Source organism: Heptranchias perlo, chromosome 9 (assembly GCF_035084215.1).
Source record: "Heptranchias perlo isolate sHepPer1 chromosome 9, sHepPer1.hap1, whole genome shotgun sequence".
NCBI lineage: Eukaryota > Metazoa > Chordata > Chondrichthyes > Hexanchiformes > Hexanchidae > Heptranchias > Heptranchias perlo.
Genome location: NC_090333.1, coordinates 21736404 through 21759279, shown reverse-complemented (window position 1 = coordinate 21759279; position 22876 = coordinate 21736404). Strand labels below are relative to the sequence as shown.

Genomic DNA, 22876 nt, shown 5'->3' with positions numbered 1-22876 from the left:
TACATAAATATGATTATATATTTAAAATGCCTAATCAACAGACTCCTAATAATACAGCCCTAATAGAGAAGGTACCTGCATGTTTAATTAAAGGAAATATGTTTTCCTTCTTACCTGGCTGAGCTTTTACTTGTGCAAATCAGTTATCAATGGAATGTTCCTTAAGACGTGAAGAAAATTCTTTGTACCTGGAAAACATATCTCTGCTGCATGACTTCAAACAATCAGACTTCTGGGCAAATCAAGAGTTCAGCCGAGGCCACTGACTGGTTGCCGAATTTCACTACCATCGGTGGATGATTTGTGATGCCACGTACAAATGTCCCCCACTCTCTTAAACAACTTCAGCCAGCTCCATACCATTCCTGACTGCACGAATCAGTACCGAAATCCATCCCAGCATTTCGTGCAGAATGCTCAAACTTGCTTTGCTTTTCTTTGGCCCGACAGCTGTCTTCCACTGCATGACACACACTGGCAGTCAGAAGCAATTAGCAAATTACTTTTCTCCTAAATTAGCTTCATATGCTTTGGCGTCATGTCAATCAGCTTGTCCTTTCAAGCTGCCGGCCGTATATTTTCTAAACTAGCAACAGCTGATGGAATGACAACACAATTACATGATTTTTCTTTTGGACCCTGTCACTGGCTACTGTCAGTCACTTCTATCTGCTAGTGTTTATTTATTGACTTGTTCACTACTCCATTCTTATGCTTCACTTTGGAAGGCTGGAAAACTTCACTGTGAAAAGTTATGATCAAAACACACAAGCTACATTTCCAGGCGGTGGGAATAAAAGAGAAAACCCCCCAACAAATGCTGGAAATCTGAAAATAAAAACAGTGGAACTGCGCAGCAGGCCTATCAGCATCTATACAAGAAGAATTAAGCCCTTTACCAGTTCTGATGAAGGGCCCATGTGTAGTGTTAATCTTTCTTTCTCTTTTAAATGATAATTAATCTGCTGCATATTATGAGGAATTTATGTTTTTTTTTATTCGTTCATGGGATGTGGGTGTCGCTGGCGAGGCTGGCATTTATTGCCCATCCCTAATTGCCCTTGAGAAGGTGGTGGTGAGCTGCCTTCTTCAACTGCTGCAGTCCGTGTGGTGAAGGTTCTCCCACAGTGCTGTTAGGAAGGCAGTTCCAGGATTTTGACCCAGCGACGATGAAGGAACGGTGATATATTTCCAAGTCGGGATGATGTGTGACTTGGAGGGGAACATGCAGGTGGTGTTGTTCCCATGTGCCTGCTGCTCTTGTCCTTCTAGGTGGTAGAGGTTGTGGGTTTGGGAGGTGTTGTCGAAGAAGCCTTGGCGAGTTGCTGCAGTGCATCCTGTGGATGGTACACACTGCAGCACTGTGCGCCGGTGGTGAAGGGACTGAATGTTTAGGGTGATGGATGGGGTGCCAATCAAGTGGGCTGCTTTGTCCTGGATGGTGTTGATCTTCTTGAGTGTTGTTGGAGCTGCACTCATCCAGGCAAGTGGAGAGTATTCCATCACACTCCTGACTTGTGCCTTGTAGATGGTGGAAAGGCTTTGGGGAGTCAGGAGGTGAGTCACTCGCCGCAGAATACCCAGCCTCTGACCTGCTCTTGTAGCCACAGTATTTATATGGTTGGTCCAGTTAATTTTCTGGTCAATGGTGACCCCCAGGATGTTGATGGTTGGGGATTCGGCAATGGTAATGCCGTTGAATGTCAAGGGGAGGTGGTTAGACTCTCTCTTGTTGGAGATGGTCATTGCCTGGCACTTGTCTGTTGCGAATGTTACTTGCCACTTATGAGCCCAAGCCTGGATGTTGTCCAGGTCTTGCTGCATGCGGGCACGGACTGCTTCATTATCTGAGGGGTTGCGAATGGAACTGAACACTGTGCAATCATCAGCAAACATCCCCATTTCTGACCTTATGATGGAGGGAGGGTCATTGATGAAGCAGCAGAAGATGGTTGGGCCTAGGACACTGCCTTGAGGAACTCCTGCGGCAATGTCCTGGGGCTGAGATGATTGGCCACCAACAACAACTACCATCTTCCTTTGTGCTAGTTATGACTCCAACCACTGGAGAGTTTTCCCCCTGATTCCCATTGACTTCAATTTTACTAGGGCTCCTTGGTGCCACACTCGGTCAAATGCTGCCTTGATGTCAAGGGCAGTCACTCCGACCTCACCTCTGGAATTCAGCTCTTTTGTCCATGTTTGGACCAAGGCTGCAATGAGGTCTGGAGCCGAGTGGTCCTGGCGGAACCCAAACTGAGCATCGGTGAGCAGGTTATTGGTGAGTAAGTGCTGCTTTGCTGATGATTGAGAGTAGACTGATGGGGCGATAATTGGCCGGATCGGATTTGTCCTGCTTTTTGGACAGGACATACCTGGGCAATTTTCCACATTGTTGGGTAGATGCCAGTGTTGTAGCTGTACTGGAACAGCTTGGCTAGAGGCGCGGCTAGTTCTGGAGCACAAGTCTTCAGCACTACAGCCGGGATGTTGTCGGGGCCCATAGCCTTTGCTGTATCCAGTGCACTCAGCCTTTTCTTGATATCATGTGGAGTGAATCGAATTGGCTGAAGACTGGCTTCTGTGATGGTGGGGATATCGGGAGGAGGCTGAGATGGAACATCCACTTGGCACTTCTGGCTGAAAATGGTCGCAAATGCTTCAGCCTTGTCTTTTGCACTCACGTGCTGGGCTCCGCCATCAGTGAGGATAGGGATGTTTACAGAGCCTCCTCCTCCCGTTAGTTGTTTAATTGTCCACCACCATTCACGACTGGATGTGGCAGGACTGCAGTGCTTTGATCTGATCCGTTGGTTGTGGAATTGCTTAGCTCTGTCCATAGCATGTTGCTTCCGCTTTTTAGCATGCATGTAGTCCTGAGTTGTAGCTTCACCAGGTTGGTACCTCATTTTTAGGTATGCCTGGTGCTGCTCCTGGCATGCTCTTCTACACTCCTCATTGAACCAGGATTGATCCCCTGGCTTGTTGGTAATGGTAGAGTGAGGAATATGCTGGGCCATGAGGTTACAGATTGTGCTGGAATACAATTCTGCTACTGCTGATGGTCCACAGCGCCTCATGGATGCCCAGTTTTGAGCTGCTAGATCTGTTCTGAATCTATCCCATTTAGCACAGTGGTAGTGCCACACAACACGTTGGATGGTATCCTCAGTGCGAAGACGGGACTTTGTCTTCACGAGGACTGTGCGGTGGTCATTCCTACCAATACTGTCATGGACAGATGTGTTTGCAACAGGTAGATTGCTGAGGACGAGGTCAAGTAAGTTTTTCCCTCATGTTGGTTCGCTCACCACCTGCCGCAGGTCCAGTCTGGCAGCTATGTCCTTCAGGACTCAGCCAGCTCGGTCAGTAATGGTGCTACCAACCCACTCTTGGTGATGGACATTGAAGTCCCCCACCCAGAGTACATTCTGTGCCCTTGTTACCCTCAGTGCTTCCTCCAAGTGGTGCTCAACATAGAGGAGGACTGATTCATCAGCTGAGGGAGGACAGTAGGTGGTAATCAGCAGGAGGTTTCCTTGCCCATGTTTGACCTGAGGCCATGAGATTTCATGGGGTCCAGAGTCAATGTTAAGGACTCCCAGGGCCACTCCCTCCTGACTGTATATCACTGTATCGCCACCTCTGGTCAGTCTGACTCCCGGTGTGACAGGACATACCCAGGGATGGTGATGGAAGAATCTGGGACATTGGCTGAAAGGTATGATTCTGTGAGTTTGGCTATGTCAGGCTGTTGCTCATGGGTCACCATAAAATTCCTTTCACTAACACCACACATGTCAATATTCATGCGCTTCACAGTAGCCAGTGGTTCAGTTTTGGAACATTTCTACCTATTCTGGATTGTCACAGTACACCATGTAATTGGAGATTTGTTTATTTCACTTTTGGGTCACTGTTCTGAAATGGCTGCAGATTAAATCTATTGGCACAGGTTGATGTAAAGATGATTCTGATTGCTGCTAGGTTCAGAATGCATCCGCTACTTTTAAGAAAAAGGCTGTATGTAAACATAATTATAAATCAGCAGTCAGCTGGTTGGGTCACTCCATTCCTCAGTCTCACAGCTGCTATAAAGAAGGAGTGGCACCTAATAGATTCTTCCAATTTAAACAAACTCATTCGGGAAGGGAGGTATTCTCATTTATACACAACCTGTTACAAGATTCTGACTCAATGGGGTAAATTTTAACTGAGAGCCAGGAAGGGAACGGGAGGGGAAATTTAGAAACATAGAAACTAGGAGCCAGAGTAGGCCATTCGGCCCTTCGGGCCTGCTCCACCATTCAAAATGATCGTGGCTGATCGTCTAACTCAGTACCCTGCTCCCGCTTTTTCTCCTTATCCCTTGATCCCTTTAGCATTAAGAAATATATCTATCTCCTTTTTGAATACATCTAATGACTTGGCCTCCACTCCCTTCTGTGGTAGAGAATTCCACAGATTCAACACCCTCTGAGTGAAGAAATTTCTCCTCATCTCAGTTCTAAATGGCATACCCCGTATCCTGAGACTGTGACCCCTGGTTCTGGACTCTCCAGCCATCGGGAACATCCTCCCTGCATCTAGTCTGTCTAGTCCTGTTAGAATTTTATGTTTCGATGAGATCACCTCTCATTCTTCTAGTGAATATAGGCCTAGTCGACCCAATCTCTCCTCATACGTCAGTCCTGCCATCCCAGGAATCAGTCTGGTAAACCTTCGTTGTACTCCCTCCATGGCAAGGACATCCTTCCTCAGATAAGGAGACCAAAACTGCACACAATACTCCAGATGTGGTCTCACCAAGGCCCTGTATAACTGCAGTAAGACATCCCTGCTCCTGTACTCAAATCCTCTTGCAATGAAGGCCAACATACCATTCACTTCCTAACTGCTTGCTGCACCTGAATGCTCGCTTTCAGTGACCGGTGTACAAGGACACCCAGGTCTCGTTGCACCTCCCCTTTTCCCAATCTATCACCATTCAGATAACAATCTGCCTTTCTGTTTTTACAACCAAAGTGGATAACCTCACATTTATCCACGTTATACTGCATCTGCCATAGAATCATAGAAGTTACAACATGGAAACAGGCCCTTCGGCCCAACATGTCCATGTCGCCCAGTTTATACCACTAAGCTAGTCCCAATTGCCTGCACTTGGCCCATATCCCTCTATACCCATCTTACCCATGTAACTGTCCAAATGCTTTTTAAAAGACAAAATTGTACCCGCCTCTACTACTGCCTCTGGCAGCTCGTTCCAGACACTCACCACACTTTGAGTGAAAAAATTGCCCCTCTGGACCCTTTTGTATCTCTCCCCTCTCACCATGTTCTTGCCATGTTCTTGCCCACTCGCCCAACTTGTCTAAATCACATTGGAGCCTCTTTGCATCCTCCTCATAGCTCACTTTCCACCCCAGCTTTGTGTCGCCTGCAAACTTGGAAATGTTACATCTAGTTCCCTCATCCAAATCATTGATATATATTGTGAATAGCTGGGGTCCAAGCTCTGATCCCTGCGGTACCCCACTAGTCACTGCCTGCCACCTGGAAAAAGACCCGTTTATTCCTACTCTCTGTTTCCTGTCTGTCAACTAATTCTCAATCCATGCCAGTATATTCCCCCCAATCCCATGTGTTTTAATTTTGCACACTAACCTCTTGTGTGGGACCTTATCAAAAGCCTTCTGAAAATCCAAATACACCACATCCACTGGTTCTCCCCTATCTATGCTACTAGATACATCCTCAAAAAACTCCAGTCGATGTTAAGCATGATTTCCCTTTCATAAACCCATGCTGACTTTGTCCAATCCCGTTAATGCCCTCCAAGTGTTCTGTTATCACATCTTTTATCATAGACTCTAGCATTTTCCCCACTACTGATGTTAGACTAACTGGCCTGTAATTCCCTGTTTTTTCTCTCCCTCCTTTTTTAAATAGTGGGTTACATTTGCCACCCTCCAATCTGTAGGAACTGTTCCAGAGTCTATAGAATTTTGGAAGATGATCACCAATGCATCCACTATTACCAGGGCCACTTCCTTTAGTACTCTGGGATGTAGATTATCAGGCCCTGGAGATTTGTCAGCCTTTAGCCCCATTAATTTCCCAAGCACTATTCTTTTACTAATACTGGTTTCCTTCAGTTCCTCTCTCTCACTAGACCCTTGGTTCCCTAACATTTCTGGCAGGTTATTTGTGTCCTCCTTTGTGAAGACAGAACCAAAGTATATGTTTAATTGTTTTGCCATTTCTTTGTTCCCCATTATAATTTCCCCCATTTCTGACTGTAAGGGACCTACATTTGTCTTCACTAATCTTTTTCTCTTGACATATTTATAGAAGCTTTTACAGACAGTTTTTATGTTCCCTGCTAGTTTACTCTCATACTCTATTTTTCCCCTCTTAATCAATCTCTTTGTCCTCCTTTGCTGAAATCTGAACTGCTCCCAATCCTCAGGCTTGCCGCTTTTTCTGGCAATTTTATATGTCTCCTCTTTGGATCAAATTTCTAATCCCTAATTTCTTTTGTAAGCCACGGTTGAGCCACCTTTCCTGCTTTATTTTTGCGCCAGGCAGGGATGAATAATTGTTGTAATTCCTGCACACGTTCTTTAAATATTAGCCATTCCCTGTCCACCGTCATCCCTTTTAGTAAAGTTTCCCAATGTATCATAGCCAACTCGCATCTCATACTTATGTAATTTCCTTTATTTAGATTCAGGACCCTAGTTTCAGATTCAACTACTTCACTCTCCATCTTAATGAGGAATTCTATCATGTCGCTCTTCCCTGAGGGACCCCGCACAACAAGATTGTTAATTAATCCTTTCTCATTGCACAATACCCAGTCTAGGATCGCCTGTTCTCCAATTGGTTCCTCAACGTATTGGCCTAGAAAACCATCACGTACACACTCCAGGAATTCCTCCCCCACAGTATTATTGCTAATTTGGTTTGACCAATCTATATGAGATTAAAGTCACCCATGATTATAGTTGTACCCTTCTTGCATGTGTCTCTAATTTCCTGTTTAATGCCCTCCCCTACATCTCCACTACTGTTTGGGGGCCTATAGACAACCCCCAACAACATTTTCTGCCCCTTGGTGTTTCTTAGCTCCACTCATACAGATTCCACATTGTGATTTTTCGAGCCAATATCCTTCCTCACTATTGCATTGATTTACTCCTTTACTAACAACACTACCCCACCTCCTTTCCCTTTTTGCCTGTCCTTCCTAAATATTGAATACCCCTGGATGTTCAGTTCCCATCCTTGGTCACCCCGCAACCATGTCTCCGTAATCGCAACTATATCATAACTGTTAATATCTATCTGCGCTGTTAATTCATCTAGCTTATTGCGAATGCTCCACGCATTAAGACACAATGCCTTTGGACTTGTCTTTTTAAGATTGCTAGTCATCTTCATTTTATTTTGCACTAAGGCCCTATTTGTTTTTCGCCCTTGTTTTTTCTGCCTTCCACTATTGCTTCTTCCCTTTCTGTCTTTTGTTTCTATTCTTGTTTCCCCCTCCTCTGTCTCCCTGCTCAGGTTCCCATCCCCCTGCCATTCTAGTTTAAACCTTCCCCAACAGCACTAACAAACACCCCCGCGAGGTCATTGGTCCCGGTCCTGCTCGGGTGTAACCCATCCCACTTGTACAGGTCCCAACTTCCCCAGAACCGGTCCCAATGTCCCAGGAATCTAAATCCCTCCCTCCTACACCATCCCTGCAGCCACGCATTCATCTGGTCTATTCTCCTATTCCTATAATCACTAGCACGTGGCACTGGTAGTAATCCTGAGATCACTACCTTTGAGGTACTGCTTTTTAATTTATCTCCTAACTCCTTAAATTCACCTTGCAGGACCTCATCCCATTTTTTACCTATGTCGTTGGTACCAATATGGACCACGACTACTGGCTGTTCACCCTCCCCCTCCAGAATGCCCTGCAGCTGCTCCGTGACACCCTTGACCCTAGCACCAGGGAGGCAACATACCATCCTGGAGTCACGTTTGCAGCCGCAGAAACGCCTATCTGTTCCCCTTACAATTGAATCCCCTATCACTATAGCCCTGTCACCCTTATTCCTCCCCTCCTGTGCAGTAGAGCCACCCATGGTGCCACGAACTTAGCAGTTGCTCCTCTCTGTTGGGAGAGATGGCTCATCCCCCAGCTCTGGATACTGCTGGGGGATGAGCCATCTCCCCCAACAGTATCCAGAGCAGAATATCTGTTTGAGAGGGAGATGGCCCCAGGGGACTCCTGCTCTACCTGCCAAGTCCTTTTACTCTGCCTGGCGGTCACCCATTTCCTTTCTGCCTGCGTATTCTTTACCTGCAGTGTGACCACCTCACTGAACGTGCTATCCACGATCATCTCAGCATCCCGGATGCTCCACAGTGAATCCACCCGCAGCTCCAGCTCTGAAATGCGGTTAGTCAGCAGCTGCAGCTGGACACACTTCCTGCACACATGGTCGCCAGGGACACTGGTAGTGTCCGTGACTTCCCACATAGTGCAGGAGGAGCATATCACGGGTGCGAGCTCTGCTGCCATGACTTGCCTTAGATTAAGCTCGTTAGTTACTCCCTTTAAGGAGTTTACTCCTTTAAATTACTCTTAATCTAGAGAATGTTAACTACACCAGCAACCTTGATTCGCCTAAAAACATTACTTGCTGTAAGAGCTGCAGACCTTCACTTTCTTTTTACTTTAGTTACTGTAGAATAGTAGAAATACTCACCTGAACCTACTCACCAATCAGGTGCCTCCCCTGTGTCGCGTCCCTTTCTGATTCCTGATGTCACTTCGAACTCCGTCGCAGCTCCCTCTGCTCTGATCCGCTCCTCTCAGCTGTTCTTGGCGCTCCGAAATCCCGACTTTTTATGGGACGTTCCCTCTGCTCTGATCCGCTCCTCTCAGCTGTTCTCGGCGCTTCGAAATCCCGCCTTTTTATGGGATGGTCCCTCTGCTCTGATCCGCTCCTCTCAGCTGTTCTTGGCGCTCTGAAATCCTGACTTTTTATGGGACGTTCCCTCTGCTCTGATCTGCTCCTCTCAGCTGTTCTTGGCGCTCTGAAATCCCGACTTTTTATGGGATGGTCCCTCTGCTCTGATCTGCTCCTCTCAGCTGTTTTCCGGGTGCGGGAACCGTAAGGTAAGTGGGTGCGATTGAGAACGTAATGAGGCTCATCAATGGCACCCCTACAGGTTTCACGTCTGGCAGCCAGCCTGATTGACAAGCTGGTTGGCTGTCGGCCAGGAAGGCCTGCTGCTGGCAGGCCGCAGCCAGGGATCAGAGGGAGGGAGGAGTCATAGGCCAGGGAGACGATCGGTGGGGGCGGGGGGGGGGGGTGCCGGGGAGAAAATTGGGGTGTGGGTGGGCTGAGGAAGAGATTGAGGGGGGTGCTGAGAACAAGATCAGGAGGCTGAGGACGAGATCGGGGGGCTGAGAAGAAGATCAGTGGAGGTCGGGTGAAGAGTTGGAGGTAGGTGGAGTCCACCAAGGGTCGGTGGGGGGGGGGTCCACCAGCGGGGTAGTGGGCGTGGTCGGCCGATCGCAAGGGTCCTGTCGGCCAGGTGAGCTCGTTGGGCCTGGATGAAGCACTTCTGCTCCTCCGGGCCCACAAGCAGTGCAGTGAAGGCACTCACCTCATGGATCCGGCCCTTAAAATTTATTCAGGTTTTAATGGAAGCCGAGGAGCTGAATAATGAACAGGAACTAATTGTTGGAGGTGACAGCAACATTCTTAGAGAGATAACACGAGAATGGATTGGCTATTACTGCATTTTGGTGTATGATTATGCATCCCATACTAGGATATAAAGGACTTGTTATTTATAGTTTGGGACTAATTGCAACTCAGGGTTTTTTTAGCTGATAGTCAGTATTTTGACCCATGTATCAGTTTGTTGGCAATTCAGAAGAAAAAGCAGTTTTTTTTTCACTGGGATTGGAGATTGCCAGTATCAATCATTCAGATCATTCAAAAGGTTCCACTGAGCTTGTCAGAACTAAACTAGTTGGGGGATGGGACTGGAAATAATCAGATATTACTTCCTGCCACTGTTTGTTGCATGCAAGTTTGAGGCAGAAATATTTAAAATGAGCTATTGGTTTCCGAGAGTCAGTCACAGGTGTTTTAATTTAGTATTTCATTATATATTACAGGTAAGTTGTTAAAATGGAGCTTTCTCAAAGGAACTTTCTGGGTCACACCAGGTTATTATCCTATGTGAAGGTTTACTTTCTTTAATACTGTTTGAAGCTGCTTTTTGAGATAAGATGAATGTTCCCTCATGTGAACGCATTAACTGGTCTTATTTGACAATTTCTGACACTGTATTTTTGGAATTACTAGGATTGGAGTGATGCTGAGATTTACTTAACAAAAATAAATACACTAGTGGGACAAGATCTTGTATTAACCAACATTCCATCACTTTTTCAGTACAGTTAACAGCAGCGATGATTTGGAAATTACTGAACAGGGATGTGAGTCCTGAAGGCGTGAAATGTATTATTTACAGGGATAAGACCCTCCTCCAGAACATTCTGGGGATGAAATTGGTCTTCAGCAATAGCGCAAAACATGTGATAGCAAATCAGCTGCCCGTTTCACTCCATCACCCGATTTTCATTTCCAATGCTTCAGCCAAAAACCACTTTCATCCCTTTTGATTGTTGACACCTGTTTTGGCGCATTAATTTAAATTTTAGAGCTTACGGTAATTTTTTTTTATTCGTTCATGGGATGTGGGCGTCGCTGGCGAGGCCGGCATTTATTGCCCATCCCTAATTGCCCTTGAGAAGGTGGTGATGAGCCACCTTCTTGAACCGCTGCAGTCCGTGTGATGAAGGTTCTCCCACAGTGCTGTTAGGAAGGGAGTTCCAGGATTTTGACCCAGTGACGATGAAGGAACGGCGATATATTTCCAAGTCGGGATGGTGAGTGACTTGGAGGGGAACGTGCAGGTGGTGGTGTTCCCATGTGCCTGCTGCTCTTGTCCTTCTAGGTGGTAGAGGTCGTGGGCCTTGGCGAGTTGCTGCAGTGCATCCTGTAGACGGTACACACTGCAGCCACAGTGCGCCGGTGGTGAAGGGAGTGAATGTTTAGGGTGGTGGATGGGGTGCCAATCAAGCGGGCTGCTTTGTCCTGGATGGTGTTGAGCTTCTTGAGTGTTGTTGGAGCTGCACTCATCCAGGCAAATGGAGAGTATTCCATCACACTCCTGACTTGTGCCTTGTAGATGGTGGAAAGGCTTTGGGGAGTCAGGAGGTGAGTCACTCGCCGCAGAATACCCAGCCTCTGACCTGCTCTTGTAGCCACAGTATTTATATGGCTGGTCCAGTTAATTTTCTGGTCAATGGTGACCCCCAGGATGTTGATGGTTAATTCTATGTGTAAAGCTCAGTGCCCTCTCCATGTAATTCCTAATCTTAACATGTCATTGTCTCTATTCAAAGCTGTTTTTGACCTGTCAGTATTTTGGGGCTGTGCCAACTTTTTTGAAGTTATTGCTAATCTTTTCTGAGTTTTCTAGGTTGGCATGTATGCAACTACAGAAGCTCTACCGCCGTCCCACTGAAATCAGTGGAATCTAGGATTTTCCTGGTCCATGTCATTTATTTCCACATTGTGAAGTACGCTGAACAACAAACCCATCAGAGAAGCTTGCTTTATAGGGGCATTTTTCTGACTTCACACTCCCAGTAGGGGGCCTCTAATATGCAAGAGTGCATATTAGAAATTAAGGTGTGACCCACGCAGAATTTTATAACCATTAATTTAATTGATCAGAAAAATCAAGCATGCACTTGAGTTTCCAATATGCACTCTTGGCAGATGACGCTCCCATTGGACATGGCCCCTGGAGGGGGCTGTTAAAATTGGATAGCCAGGTGGTGAAGGATGGAATACTAGAACCTGATCTTCGGTTGCTTCCAAGCCTCTATTCACAGAGATTTCCCGTACACACCACACCCTAGATAAGCTCTCCGATAAAAAGGATACAAGAGAGTCCCCAATTGATACCCACCAGCTGAATACAATTAACACTAATTAACATAAATCATACAATTAACGGGGGTGTATGTGTGTGTGGGGGGGGGGGGGAGGTTTGGGCTGCCTACCTCTCTTCCGCGGTATTCTCCGAGCCCTGGTGGCCTTGGAGAGGGAACATGCAGTGTCCACGGGTATGCTTGTGGCTTTCCGCGACCAGTGGGCACTGCAGGGAATAGAGTATCTCATAGACACTGGCAGTAACATTGGCCCAGAATTTGCTCTTGCTGGTCAACGAATGGCACCCGCCGTTAATTAGCCTTGCCCTTGTCCGTTTAATCTCCATGATATTGTGCACGGCAAGTTGCTGGAAGTGGGAGATGGAAACGGCCCGGCGCCCTCTACAGGGCATCTGGGATCTGTGTGAACAGGGCAAACAACTGTCTATCTCCTTAACCAATCTGATTGAATGATTGTTAAATAAACAGCGCAAGGACTGAATAAGGAAGTGTAAATTAGAGTGGGTGAATTCAATGTCAAATCAGGTACAGAAAGAGAAATAAATTGAGGGGAAAAAAGATTGGATTAAGAGAGAGAGAAAAAAAGAGACAGAAAGAAAAAGTAAAAAAAAATTAATTTTAATTTTTAAAAGAAAATCTCCAACAACAATTAAAACCTAAAGGAATGAGACTCCACACTTGTATTGGTTAATTTTCAGTGCCAGAGAGGTTGTTGGCAGTAATTAACACTTATCACGCTGTTAAAAAGATACTTAGACTGAAGTGGACAAGCCCTAATTTTCTGTGGTGAGATGAATTCATATCTACCGCGCAAGTACAGGAACTTCACGCCATTCAATGCATTTGAATGGTGAGTCAGGCAGCGAGATGCCGTTTTTGTGAAGCAAACAGTGGAGTGGCGCATCTCGGACAGCAACTTTCGAATTTTTGCATTTAACTGCGCATCTGTCCTCGCCTGAAGCTGCTGTGGGATTTGCACATAAATAACGGTGAGCGCCGTTAGCCTACTGTTACTCTGACAGCAAATTCTGGGCCAATATCATTTAGTTGGCAAGGTTCCTTTTGGTTTTGTTGGAACTTTGTTGTCTATTTTGGCATCTTTTAGTTTGACTGGACCATATGTTTCTTTCTTATATTCGTGATACCCTTAAAGGGGCACTTGTTGTGCTGATTCTTGGTTGGTGACACTGGGGCAACTCCCGATTATCCCGTATAAATTTATCATTCAAGTTTATTGTAGTTTATTGTTTAGTGGATTATTCTTCATTCCTTTCCCAGTGGGTGTAATGGAAGTAAGAGAGGTCCATTCCACCAGAGAACTATTCGTGGAATATTAAGTGATGGAATATTTTCTGTTACCATTAAAATCTCCTGGGAAAGAAGTATTGAACAAGGTAATGAATGAACAAGAGAACTCTGTTAGACCTGAACTGAATCCAATTTGCTGCGTAAGCAGGTTGTACATTGGTACAAAACATCATGGCACTAAAACGTATCAGATGTCAAGATCAAGGTCAGTACTCAGAGGTGGCCTCAGTTTAAGTTGAACATTAACAAAGCTAGACTAGTACTTCCATCTGAATAATGCATGGGAAGGAAGGTCAAGAGTTTCAATCTATTTCCTGATTAATTTAATACAATTCTATTCAATTTTATTTTATAATCTATGCATTATATTTAAATTATCTTCATCCCAAAGTTTAAAAGACACAATGGTGAAATCTAAAATAAAATGTGAATAATCTCTGTTAGTGTCTTTTCACGTTCCTTTGGATGATGTTATTTCACCAACCTTCACCAGCTAAATGATTTCTAATGATTTTTCTTTGTCAATATAGACACCAAAGCCTTTCCAAGCTTTAGATTTCTATTGTGCCAGCTTCAATTCCCCTCCTGTCCTCCCCAAATTTATTTATATTGATTTCTCTATCTATTCAGGTGTCCTCAGCTTGACACAGCATTCGTCTGGCAAGAGGGCAGCCTGACCAGTCATACTCATGACTATCAATCAATATATCCCTCTGCCAACTCTTCATCAAAGGGCAGACATAAGGGGAGTGTCCATCTTTTTCATAGGACTGAGGCCTGGTACTGGGAGCTTGCCAGATGGACCGGGTCAGTTATTCATATGGAACTTCTGTTAACTTTTCAGCAATGTTGTTACCCACTTAGCAGCGGGGTAGACTGGAGTCCTCTTGTGATGAGTCACTTGCTCAAGGGAATTACTCATGAAGGAACTTTTGTTTTGAGGGACTTCAAATCAGGAACACCCTAATTGAAAAGAAACACTGAAAAACTGGAGTATACAAGCCTGAAGATGAACACTGCGATGTGAGTGATAGCAGCCTGGGAGACTCTCTCAAATATTTCATCTCTTTAGCCTGTGATGGTGCCTTCCACTCAACTATTTGAGAGCAGAACCCACTATTTATTATACAATATAATTTCAATCTATTTAAGTAAAGAAGTTAATTTTTAAATCTGTTTTAAATTTGTCCAACTATATTTTGAAGTAGTAATCTGGGTTTATCTTATCTGTTTTTTAATATTACCCTGACCAGTGCACTGTGAAGCCTTATGTTTGGTGTGTAAAATTTTCATTGAAAGATTAGTATGCAGGGCATCACTTCCCCTTTAATACCTTCTAAACAACAAATTAACTATTTCCCTTGTTAAGAATCTTATTTACCCAATCCTTATGCCATAATTTGCTTTATGAGCTGTGACCTAATGAATGTTATAGAGTAAGTACAGAGGTGTCAGTAGATTGTAAACAATTGACTAACACTGTCCATCTGAGTGCTTTGATGGGACTCAACAAAGTCAACAAATCCAGAAGTAATTTGGAATCCTTCTCATGTAAGTGTTCAGATATATGGGCTTCATCAGTGACCTGCTTATAGGACAGTCCTGATACCAATCAGTATCAAGCTGCAAGGTGTTGGTGTTAATTATATGACTTGCACCCACTGGGTAACAAACTGTAAACAAGTAGTGTTAGTTACCTGATCTGCTGCTACTACTGGATAATCATGATGTGGAGATGCCGGTGATGGACTGGGGTTGACAATTGTAAACAATTTTACAACACCAAGTTATAGTCCAGCAATTTTATTTTAAATTCACAAGCTTTCGGAGGCTTCCTCCTTCGTCAGGAGGAAGCCTCCGAAAGCTTGTGAATTTAAAATAAAATTGCTGGACTATAACTTGGTGTTGTAAAATTGTTTACTACTGGATAACAAACTGGTGTTTGTCATGGAACCAAGCTTCAGGAAGGTAAGTGACATTCCTTACAAATTTCATTTGGTCTCCACCATGACTGAAATGGTGACCTATCATGTTGCTGCAAAATGGTCACTTACACCTTCCCTGTTTTGACTTATTTCTGTTGTTTTTGTTGGATATTTTTGTTTAAACAGTGTGTGCTGATGACATCTGGGAACTCGTTTAGTGAAGGAAGTTTTGAGTAAGCTAAATTAACATTAGTAGAGTCATGAATCAGGGTAATTAAGCATGAGTACATGGTGTGTGTGTTAATGCTGCTTCATAGTTTCATCTGTTTGGGTATCTCTTCCCAACCACTTCCCACTGCCAACCTATCAGAGTTTACTGCTTACATAAAAACATGTTTGTCTCTCTACCAACCCATTTGTGCCTAAAATGGGGGTGGGGTTGAGCATAACCAAGATCCCGAGTGGTATGGAATTGCTGACTTAATCACTTATTGTCTGCCTGTTCCGATGGACCTCGATTTAGACCATCAGAGCTCTCACTGGAAACAGAATGGGGCCTCATGAATAAATGCAAATTGGGGCCAGATTTTCACCACATATGTTAATAACTTCGATTAAGGAATAGCGAGTTCTATATCCAAGCTTGCAGGTGACACTAAGTTTTGAAAGCACAGTAAGTTATGTAAATAGGAGCAGGAAATTATAAAGGGATGTAGACCGATTAAGTGAGTGGGTAAAACTATGGCACATGGAGTTCAATGTGAGCTCATCCCCTTTAGATCTGATAAAGACAAATCAGAATATGCTGCCAAAGAAGCCTTGATGTGTTGCTGCAGTGCATCCTGTAGAGAGTACCCAATGTAGCCACAGTACACCGGTGGTGAAGGGGGCAAATGTTTAGTTTAGTCGATGAAGTGCCAATCAAGTGGACTGCTTTATCCTGGATGGTGTCGAGCTTCTTTGAGTGTTGTTGCAGCTGCACCCATCCAGGTAAGTGGAAAGTATTCCATCACGTTTGGCAGTGCCTTGTAGGCGGTGGAGAAGCTTTGGGGAGTCAGGAGGTGAGCCACTTGCCACAGAACAGCCAGCCTCTGACCTGCTCTATTAGCCATGGCATTTATGTGGCTGGTCCAGTTGAGTCTCTGGTCAATGGTGACCCACAATGTTGGTAGTGGGGGACTTAGTGATGGTAATGCCTTTGAATGTCAAGGGGAGGTGGTTAGACTCTCTTGTTGGAGATTCGCCACAATGATACCAGGGCTTAAAGGTTAGATTATGATGACAGGTTGTAGAAACTTGGTTTGTATTCCTTTTGAGTTTAGAAGGTTGAAGGGGTGGTCTAATTAAAGCATTTAAAATGATAAAGTGTTTAAATAAGGGAGAAACTATTTCCTCTGGTGGGGGAAGCCAGAAAAAGTGGCCATAATTTTAAAATTAGAGCTAGGCCATTTAGGAGTGAAATCAGGAAGCATTTCTTCATAAAAATGTTAGTGGAATTCTGGAACTCTCTTCCTCAAAAGGTTGTGGATGTTGGGTCAATTGAAATTTTCAAGACTGATGTGTTTTTTTAAGGGTATCAAGTGATATGGAGAAAAGGAAGGTAAATGGAGTTGAGATATAGATTGCTATGATCTAATAGAATGGTAGAACAGGCTTGAGAGGCTGAATGGCCTACTCCTGTTCCTATGTAGATGATGTAGTTACAAACTCCAACACCATTTTCATCTCTGCCCACATTACTACTGTCAGTTCCTGCTCACCAAATATGGCTGGTGGAAGTCATGAGGTTGCCATTTTGCTCAGTTAATGACAAATTTGGAACAGGGTCCTAAAGCAGGCATTAGGACCCTGATTTATATAATTCAAGGCCCCTAACTTCTGTTTCAGGTGGACCCCTTGGACATTTGGAAGTCACCAGTTTCCATTTTGGCAACTGCACAATCTGTTGGAGATTAAGTGTGTAAAACTGTGGCCTGAAATTTGTCCCTTAATGTAAGTTTGTCACCCAAAAACGAGCATATAGAGGTCCATTATCTCCCTTATTAAAGCGCAATGAGAGGCTTATCTTTCAGTTCTTAATTCTCAAGAAAATGATAACTTGCCTTTTCTCGCTATTGATGCTGACTGAACTGTGTTTTTCCAGCATTTTTTATTTTTGTTTCAAGGAAAAAAACACTTAACCCATCAAAACTCAACCCTCAAATACCCTGACTCTCTCAGCCAAGCATCCGGCTACATTTGAACAACTCTAATGATTTTGCCTTTTGCTTGGGCCAGCAGAATATTCCAAACACGTTATCATCTTTTCAATAAAGAAGTTGTTCTTCATATCAATTTCAAACTTATTTTTCACATTTAATTTTATGTCCTCTGGTTTCAACTAGTCTTGTACTCTGAGGTAATATTCCAGTTAACTTTACCTATATCATCTGATATTTTATATACTGAAATGAGGTTGCCTCTTTTTAAAAGCTTTCTCTTTAGTCTGTAAAGTTTCCATTTATCTAACTACAGACTCCAGCTCAGAATAGGGCCGGTGAATAGACAGTTTAGTTTTAACTGTTTCTCACAGAGGGAGGTGAATACTTGGAACAGACTGCCCAAGAAGACAGTGGAGGTGGATAAATTCATACGGGAGCTGAATAGTTTTTTGACAAAAGAAGTGATTTTAAAGGACAGGAGAGAGAATATAAAGTGGTATTTTTTGAGGCCACATAGACCTCAGTGAGCTTTTCCAGTCCAGTACATTCCTATGTTCCTATGCAATCTTTTCTCATAGCATATGACACAGGATTGTCTTGTTGCTCTTCTCTATACACTTTCCAATGTATATATACATATTTCTGTGGTATGGTTACCAGAAAGGGACATGATACTCTGGCTGTAGTCAGAACAGTACATTGTAAAGATCTAGCTTTACAACTATCAGGTTGTCCCATATTTCATGATCTAGGACAGGTATTTAAGACACTTATCAAACCGAGATTTAAAACTTTCTGCTCGCTATCGTTAGCAATAGGTCTGGATTGGAACAGAGGGAAGAGTTAGTGGAGGGACTGTAATGTATATGAAAATATCACTCCAAATTGAAATCTTTTGTTTTAACTGAATTTCAGTGTAACTATTGACAGCTGGTGTTAGAGTTGAAGTTTAGAAGCTACTATTCTAGCAGTGAATATAAGTGAAAGCAGGTGTTTTCTGTTCTGCAGTGTGAATTGACTGCAACAGTTTTCCATAAATAAATCACACTCTTTCTCTTAAAACCAACATATGTAAGTTATAACAAATGTATCCTGCTAACCTTCTGCAATAAGTGGTGTTGTAGTTTGAGTATCCTGAACAGCCAACCCAGAAATTTCAAATAAAGCACAATATTTAACCTCAACAAAAAAGTCAGAACTCTAGATTCACACACCTATGAGTATACTTTATCAGTATTGCCTAAGCTAGCGTATAGCGATATCTTAAACCCTCTGAATGCTGATTTCAATTGTAATCATTTTTGAAAGATTCTTATGAATGTTATCACAGAGTGAATTGTACACATCCACACAAAATTTATAAAGGTACAGGACTCTCCAAATAAACTTTAAAAATGTAGCCTTATTTTTGACTTTGTATTGGTGTCATTGCCCTGCAGAATGTCAATGATACAAAACCGGCCCATTAAAATCATTTTAAATATCGATTTTCTCATTTTGTTTTATGTTCTATTTTTTAAAGCTGACCAAATTTTATTTTAGGCACAATGGATCTTCTTTTAGATCTGCAGCAATGACCTCAGTGGTTCAGAATGTACATTTGAACGGTTAAACCTGACATACAGTCACTATTCAAAGCTTGCAGCTTTGAGTCAAATGTTTGACATACCACATCATTCAATCACTTGTGCTGCATCACTAAATGCATTTCACTAAAGTGTAACATTCGCACTTCTGGTCTAGTTACTTGAATTGATCTCCGGTTCTGTGAAACCGTCGGCTCCTTATTATTTTTCCCATTTCAGTTTAGTTTTGTAATCGCTGCCACCTTCTGACTCATAGCTTCCTCTGCATATGGCTGCTTGTAACTTTTTCCATATTGGTGTAACAGAATGATTCTCCATTGTAGGAGAGGACTTCTATTCAGTTTCCAAAAGGAAATGATCGGATGTATACACCCAGGGCATCAGAAATAATGTACAATAGACTCTTTGTGATGATTGTTCAATGGATTAACCCCTCCAATACTAAACTTTCTTACTAAATTGCAAAGTTCGACCAGAATGATATAACCAAAAATCCAGTTTGATTACTTAGTGAGGCATGACTAAGGAAATGGTAGATTTGAGTCGCATTCAGTAACTGATCCAATAATAAGCAGCAATAAAAGCAGATCAGCCAAATGGCAAACAATGCTGAAATTCAATATGTCCTGAGGTGAGAAGTGAGATGACATCTAGTTGTATAGGTGCACAAGAATGTCTTAAAGTTCTAAGTTGAAGGCCCCAAATTTCCTCAGAGGTTCTACCAAAGTTCTGGCCATTGCCCCGGGTCTCTGTCAGTTCTGGGATTTTCTTGTCAGTCTTGAGGGGGCAAATCCTCTGCCTGCACCTTGCAAGGCCAATGACGTTTGGGGTTGAGGGGGGACTTAATGAGTGGAGATATGGGGAGGGGGCAGGGACACCCTACGCCGGAAGTTAGCCCTTGTTTGGTTCAGTCAGAACCTGGTGTATTATTAATGGTTGGTACATCGGGAGATGAGATGTACCGCCCTCCAGATAGATACAAGTGGACCCCACCAAGGGAGAGGGAGTGTTCCAAGTAAGGAAGTAGCCTGCAATCCCAAAAACTGGGAGTTTTTAAAAAAAAAAATCTGGTTTGGTCTCCTTACACGGGGGGGGGCGAGAAGGGGCACCATGGGGTAGGCGCCATATTTTCTGGCTACATGGAGCAGACAGGTGCCCATATTGGCACAGGTACCTGCTGACCCCATGCAATTTAGGTGCACTCCCACTGACCTTGCCAACTCCAGTGAGATAAGTGCTGGATGGCACCAATGGGTACGATCCCAGTGTCACTGCCAGTATCACGACCTACAGGTATTCAGGTCCTGAAACCTTAACGTGAATTTTCTTGTTATAGAAGTTGACAGACCTGCTGTGTATTTTTTATTTTGGACAAAGATTACCTTTTGAACATTGTTAAGGAAACTGAGACTAGCTTTGTTCAAGAGGACACCTTCAGATGACAATGATATTTGTATGAGAAAATTTTCTGAAAAACCTTAGCCCTGATGCAGTACACTGATGAGTGTCAGACAGATCTGTAATAGTATTTTTTTAATGCAGAAATCGTTTTAATTCTTAGAGGAACATGCTGTCATGATTAATTTAAGATTTTATTTTTTACCATATAAATTAACATCTGGCATATGAAGAAATGAGGGGTACCAGATTGAACTGGAGAACTGTCATTTGAATTTTCTTAGCAGTTTTATTTGTATTAAGATCAAGACTCAGTACTTACGAAGAGATCCTTCTGGTGCAGAATACGTTGAAGGACATTCAGGATCAATACCGAAAGGACCTCAGGGCACAACTACTGAGGTTCAAGCAGTTAAGTGAACCACATAAACACTTATTTGTTTTCAAGAGCACATCTGTAGAGAGATGTGCTGAACGCCTGTTATGTCAGTGATCTTGAAAATTCCCGACAGAATTAACAAAGTGATTGAACTTATATTAAAAATGCCAAAATACACAAAGCCTCAGCCATGATTATTAACATTAACCTTGCATGTATATTAAACAAAGCCTTGTATATGTTCAGTCTTAATAAGATAGGGGACTATTTAACCAGGTTCATTTGAGGAATCGTTGCTGGAATTAGTTTGACTAATTCCATACGAAAGGGCATAAAAGTTGGTGACAAGTTCAACTAACAATACAAAAGGACTGGGGAAAAAAAAGTTAGCCAGATTTATCATTCTATAAAAAGCCTGTAATTGGTCTCACCTTAAAGGCAGTACAGATGTGCAGTCTTCCCCACCAGTTGTTCAGTGAAGTGCTTAGTCCGGGAGCTCATCAGATTTGGACTCTCACAGCTAGTAAGTGCTGTAATGTATCATCGTATCATAAATTCCTCAGGTCACAGCTTGGCACAGGAAATCATTTAACGGAATGATGAAAGCTACAGTTTAGAACCACATAGTCACACTGCAGAAATGTGACGCATATCAACATTTATGTACTAAACCCGTACAAAATTCTGCTGCTCTAGAAAATGGTACATTTAAAGGACTGCTGCGGTGGAGGTCATTTGGGGAGTTCCCAATTATTTTATCAATTTTCTTGTATGCATGAAGAAAATGACAACTTGCCCCTATTGCATGGAAGTTTGGTCGAATGTAAACTGAAGCATATCACTATTCATCTGTAAATAGGCATGTTCTATCTATAAATGGCATTTTACTTGTTTTAAATAGTGTTACAAAGACCATTGGGCTGGATTCTGACACTAGAGATGGTCATGCAGTTTTGGACATAAGCTCAGAAGTAAATTGTTCCGCTAATAACCAGAAAATTAACCCCTTAACTTTAAAAAGTAAAAGTGAATTCTCCACAATGTTTGCAGAATAGGCAGGAACTGAATGGTAAGGGATCTGTACCTGCCCAAGCGGAGAATGCTTGACCTTGCCAATCCAGGGTCAGGTGAATATTTATATTTTGTGAGTACCTAATATGACTAGTGCCTGCCATTGAACGTTCCCTGTTTGGGGGCAAGATATGCTGCACTGCTGCAGAGATTTAAAGGCCTACAGCAGCAGTTTAAAGAGAAGCAGATGTTTCAGTGAAATCAGGAACGTGGAGCAGAGGCCTAGAGAACACCAGGATTCATTGATGCATCTGTAAAAGTGTTGCTGGAGAAACTATGGCCTATTTTAGCACTTGAGGGAATGGTCCACATAGGTGAGCTGCACAGAGTGCATGAAAAGGGGTGACCCTCCATATAAATGCTGTCTGAACCACCCAGCGACTGCTATTTGAGAAAGGTAAGAGAGGGAAACCATGGCATTATAGACCAGTTAGCCTAACGTCTGTTGTCGGGAAATTATTAGAATCCATAATTAAGGATAGAGTGACTGGACACCTTGAAAATTTTCAGCTGTTCAGGGAGAGCCAGCATGGATTTATAAAGGGTAGGTCATACCCGACGAACGCGATTGAATTTTTTGAAGGGATGACTAAAGTAGTGGACAGAGGAATGTCTATGAATGTTCTTTATATGGACTACCAGAAGGCATTCGATAAAGTCTATATTTATCTAATAGATAAATTCGATAAGAGACTGTTAGCTAATGTTGAAGCTCATGGAATTGAGGGCAAATTATTGACCTGGTTGGGAAATTAGCTGAGTGGCAGGAGACAGAGAGTAGGGATCTGTGTTGGGGCCTCAACTATTCATTGTATTTATTAATGATTTAGATGACAGGATAGAGAGCCACATATCCAAGTTTGCTGATGACACAAAGATAGGCAACATTGTAAGCTGTGTAGATAGAAGCATAAAATTAGAGAGATATTAATAGATTAAGTGAATGGGCAAAACTATAGCAA

The 22876-nt window shown here is 43.2% G+C and overlaps 1 protein-coding gene across 3 annotated transcripts in view; it reads right to left on the bottom strand.

Annotated features, from left to right (window-relative positions):
• The window catches only part of palmdb (palmdelphin b), a 123568-nt gene extending 102253 nt beyond the window's left edge, over window positions 1-21315 (bottom strand). Inside the window, exon 1 of one of the 3 annotated variants that reach the window (XM_067989989.1) lies at window positions 21275-21315. Coding sequence is in view for 1 of the 3 variants with exons in the window: in XM_067989986.1 (XP_067846087.1) it covers window positions 189-199 (11 nt within the window). In the remaining 2 variants the exon portion in view is untranslated. Of the gene's footprint in view, window positions 1-114; window positions 146-188; window positions 463-21274 lie in introns of those variants that run through there. The other 2 variants (XM_067989986.1, XM_067989990.1) reach the window with 2 other exon arrangements.
• Window positions 21316-22876: the final 1561 nt, after the last annotated feature.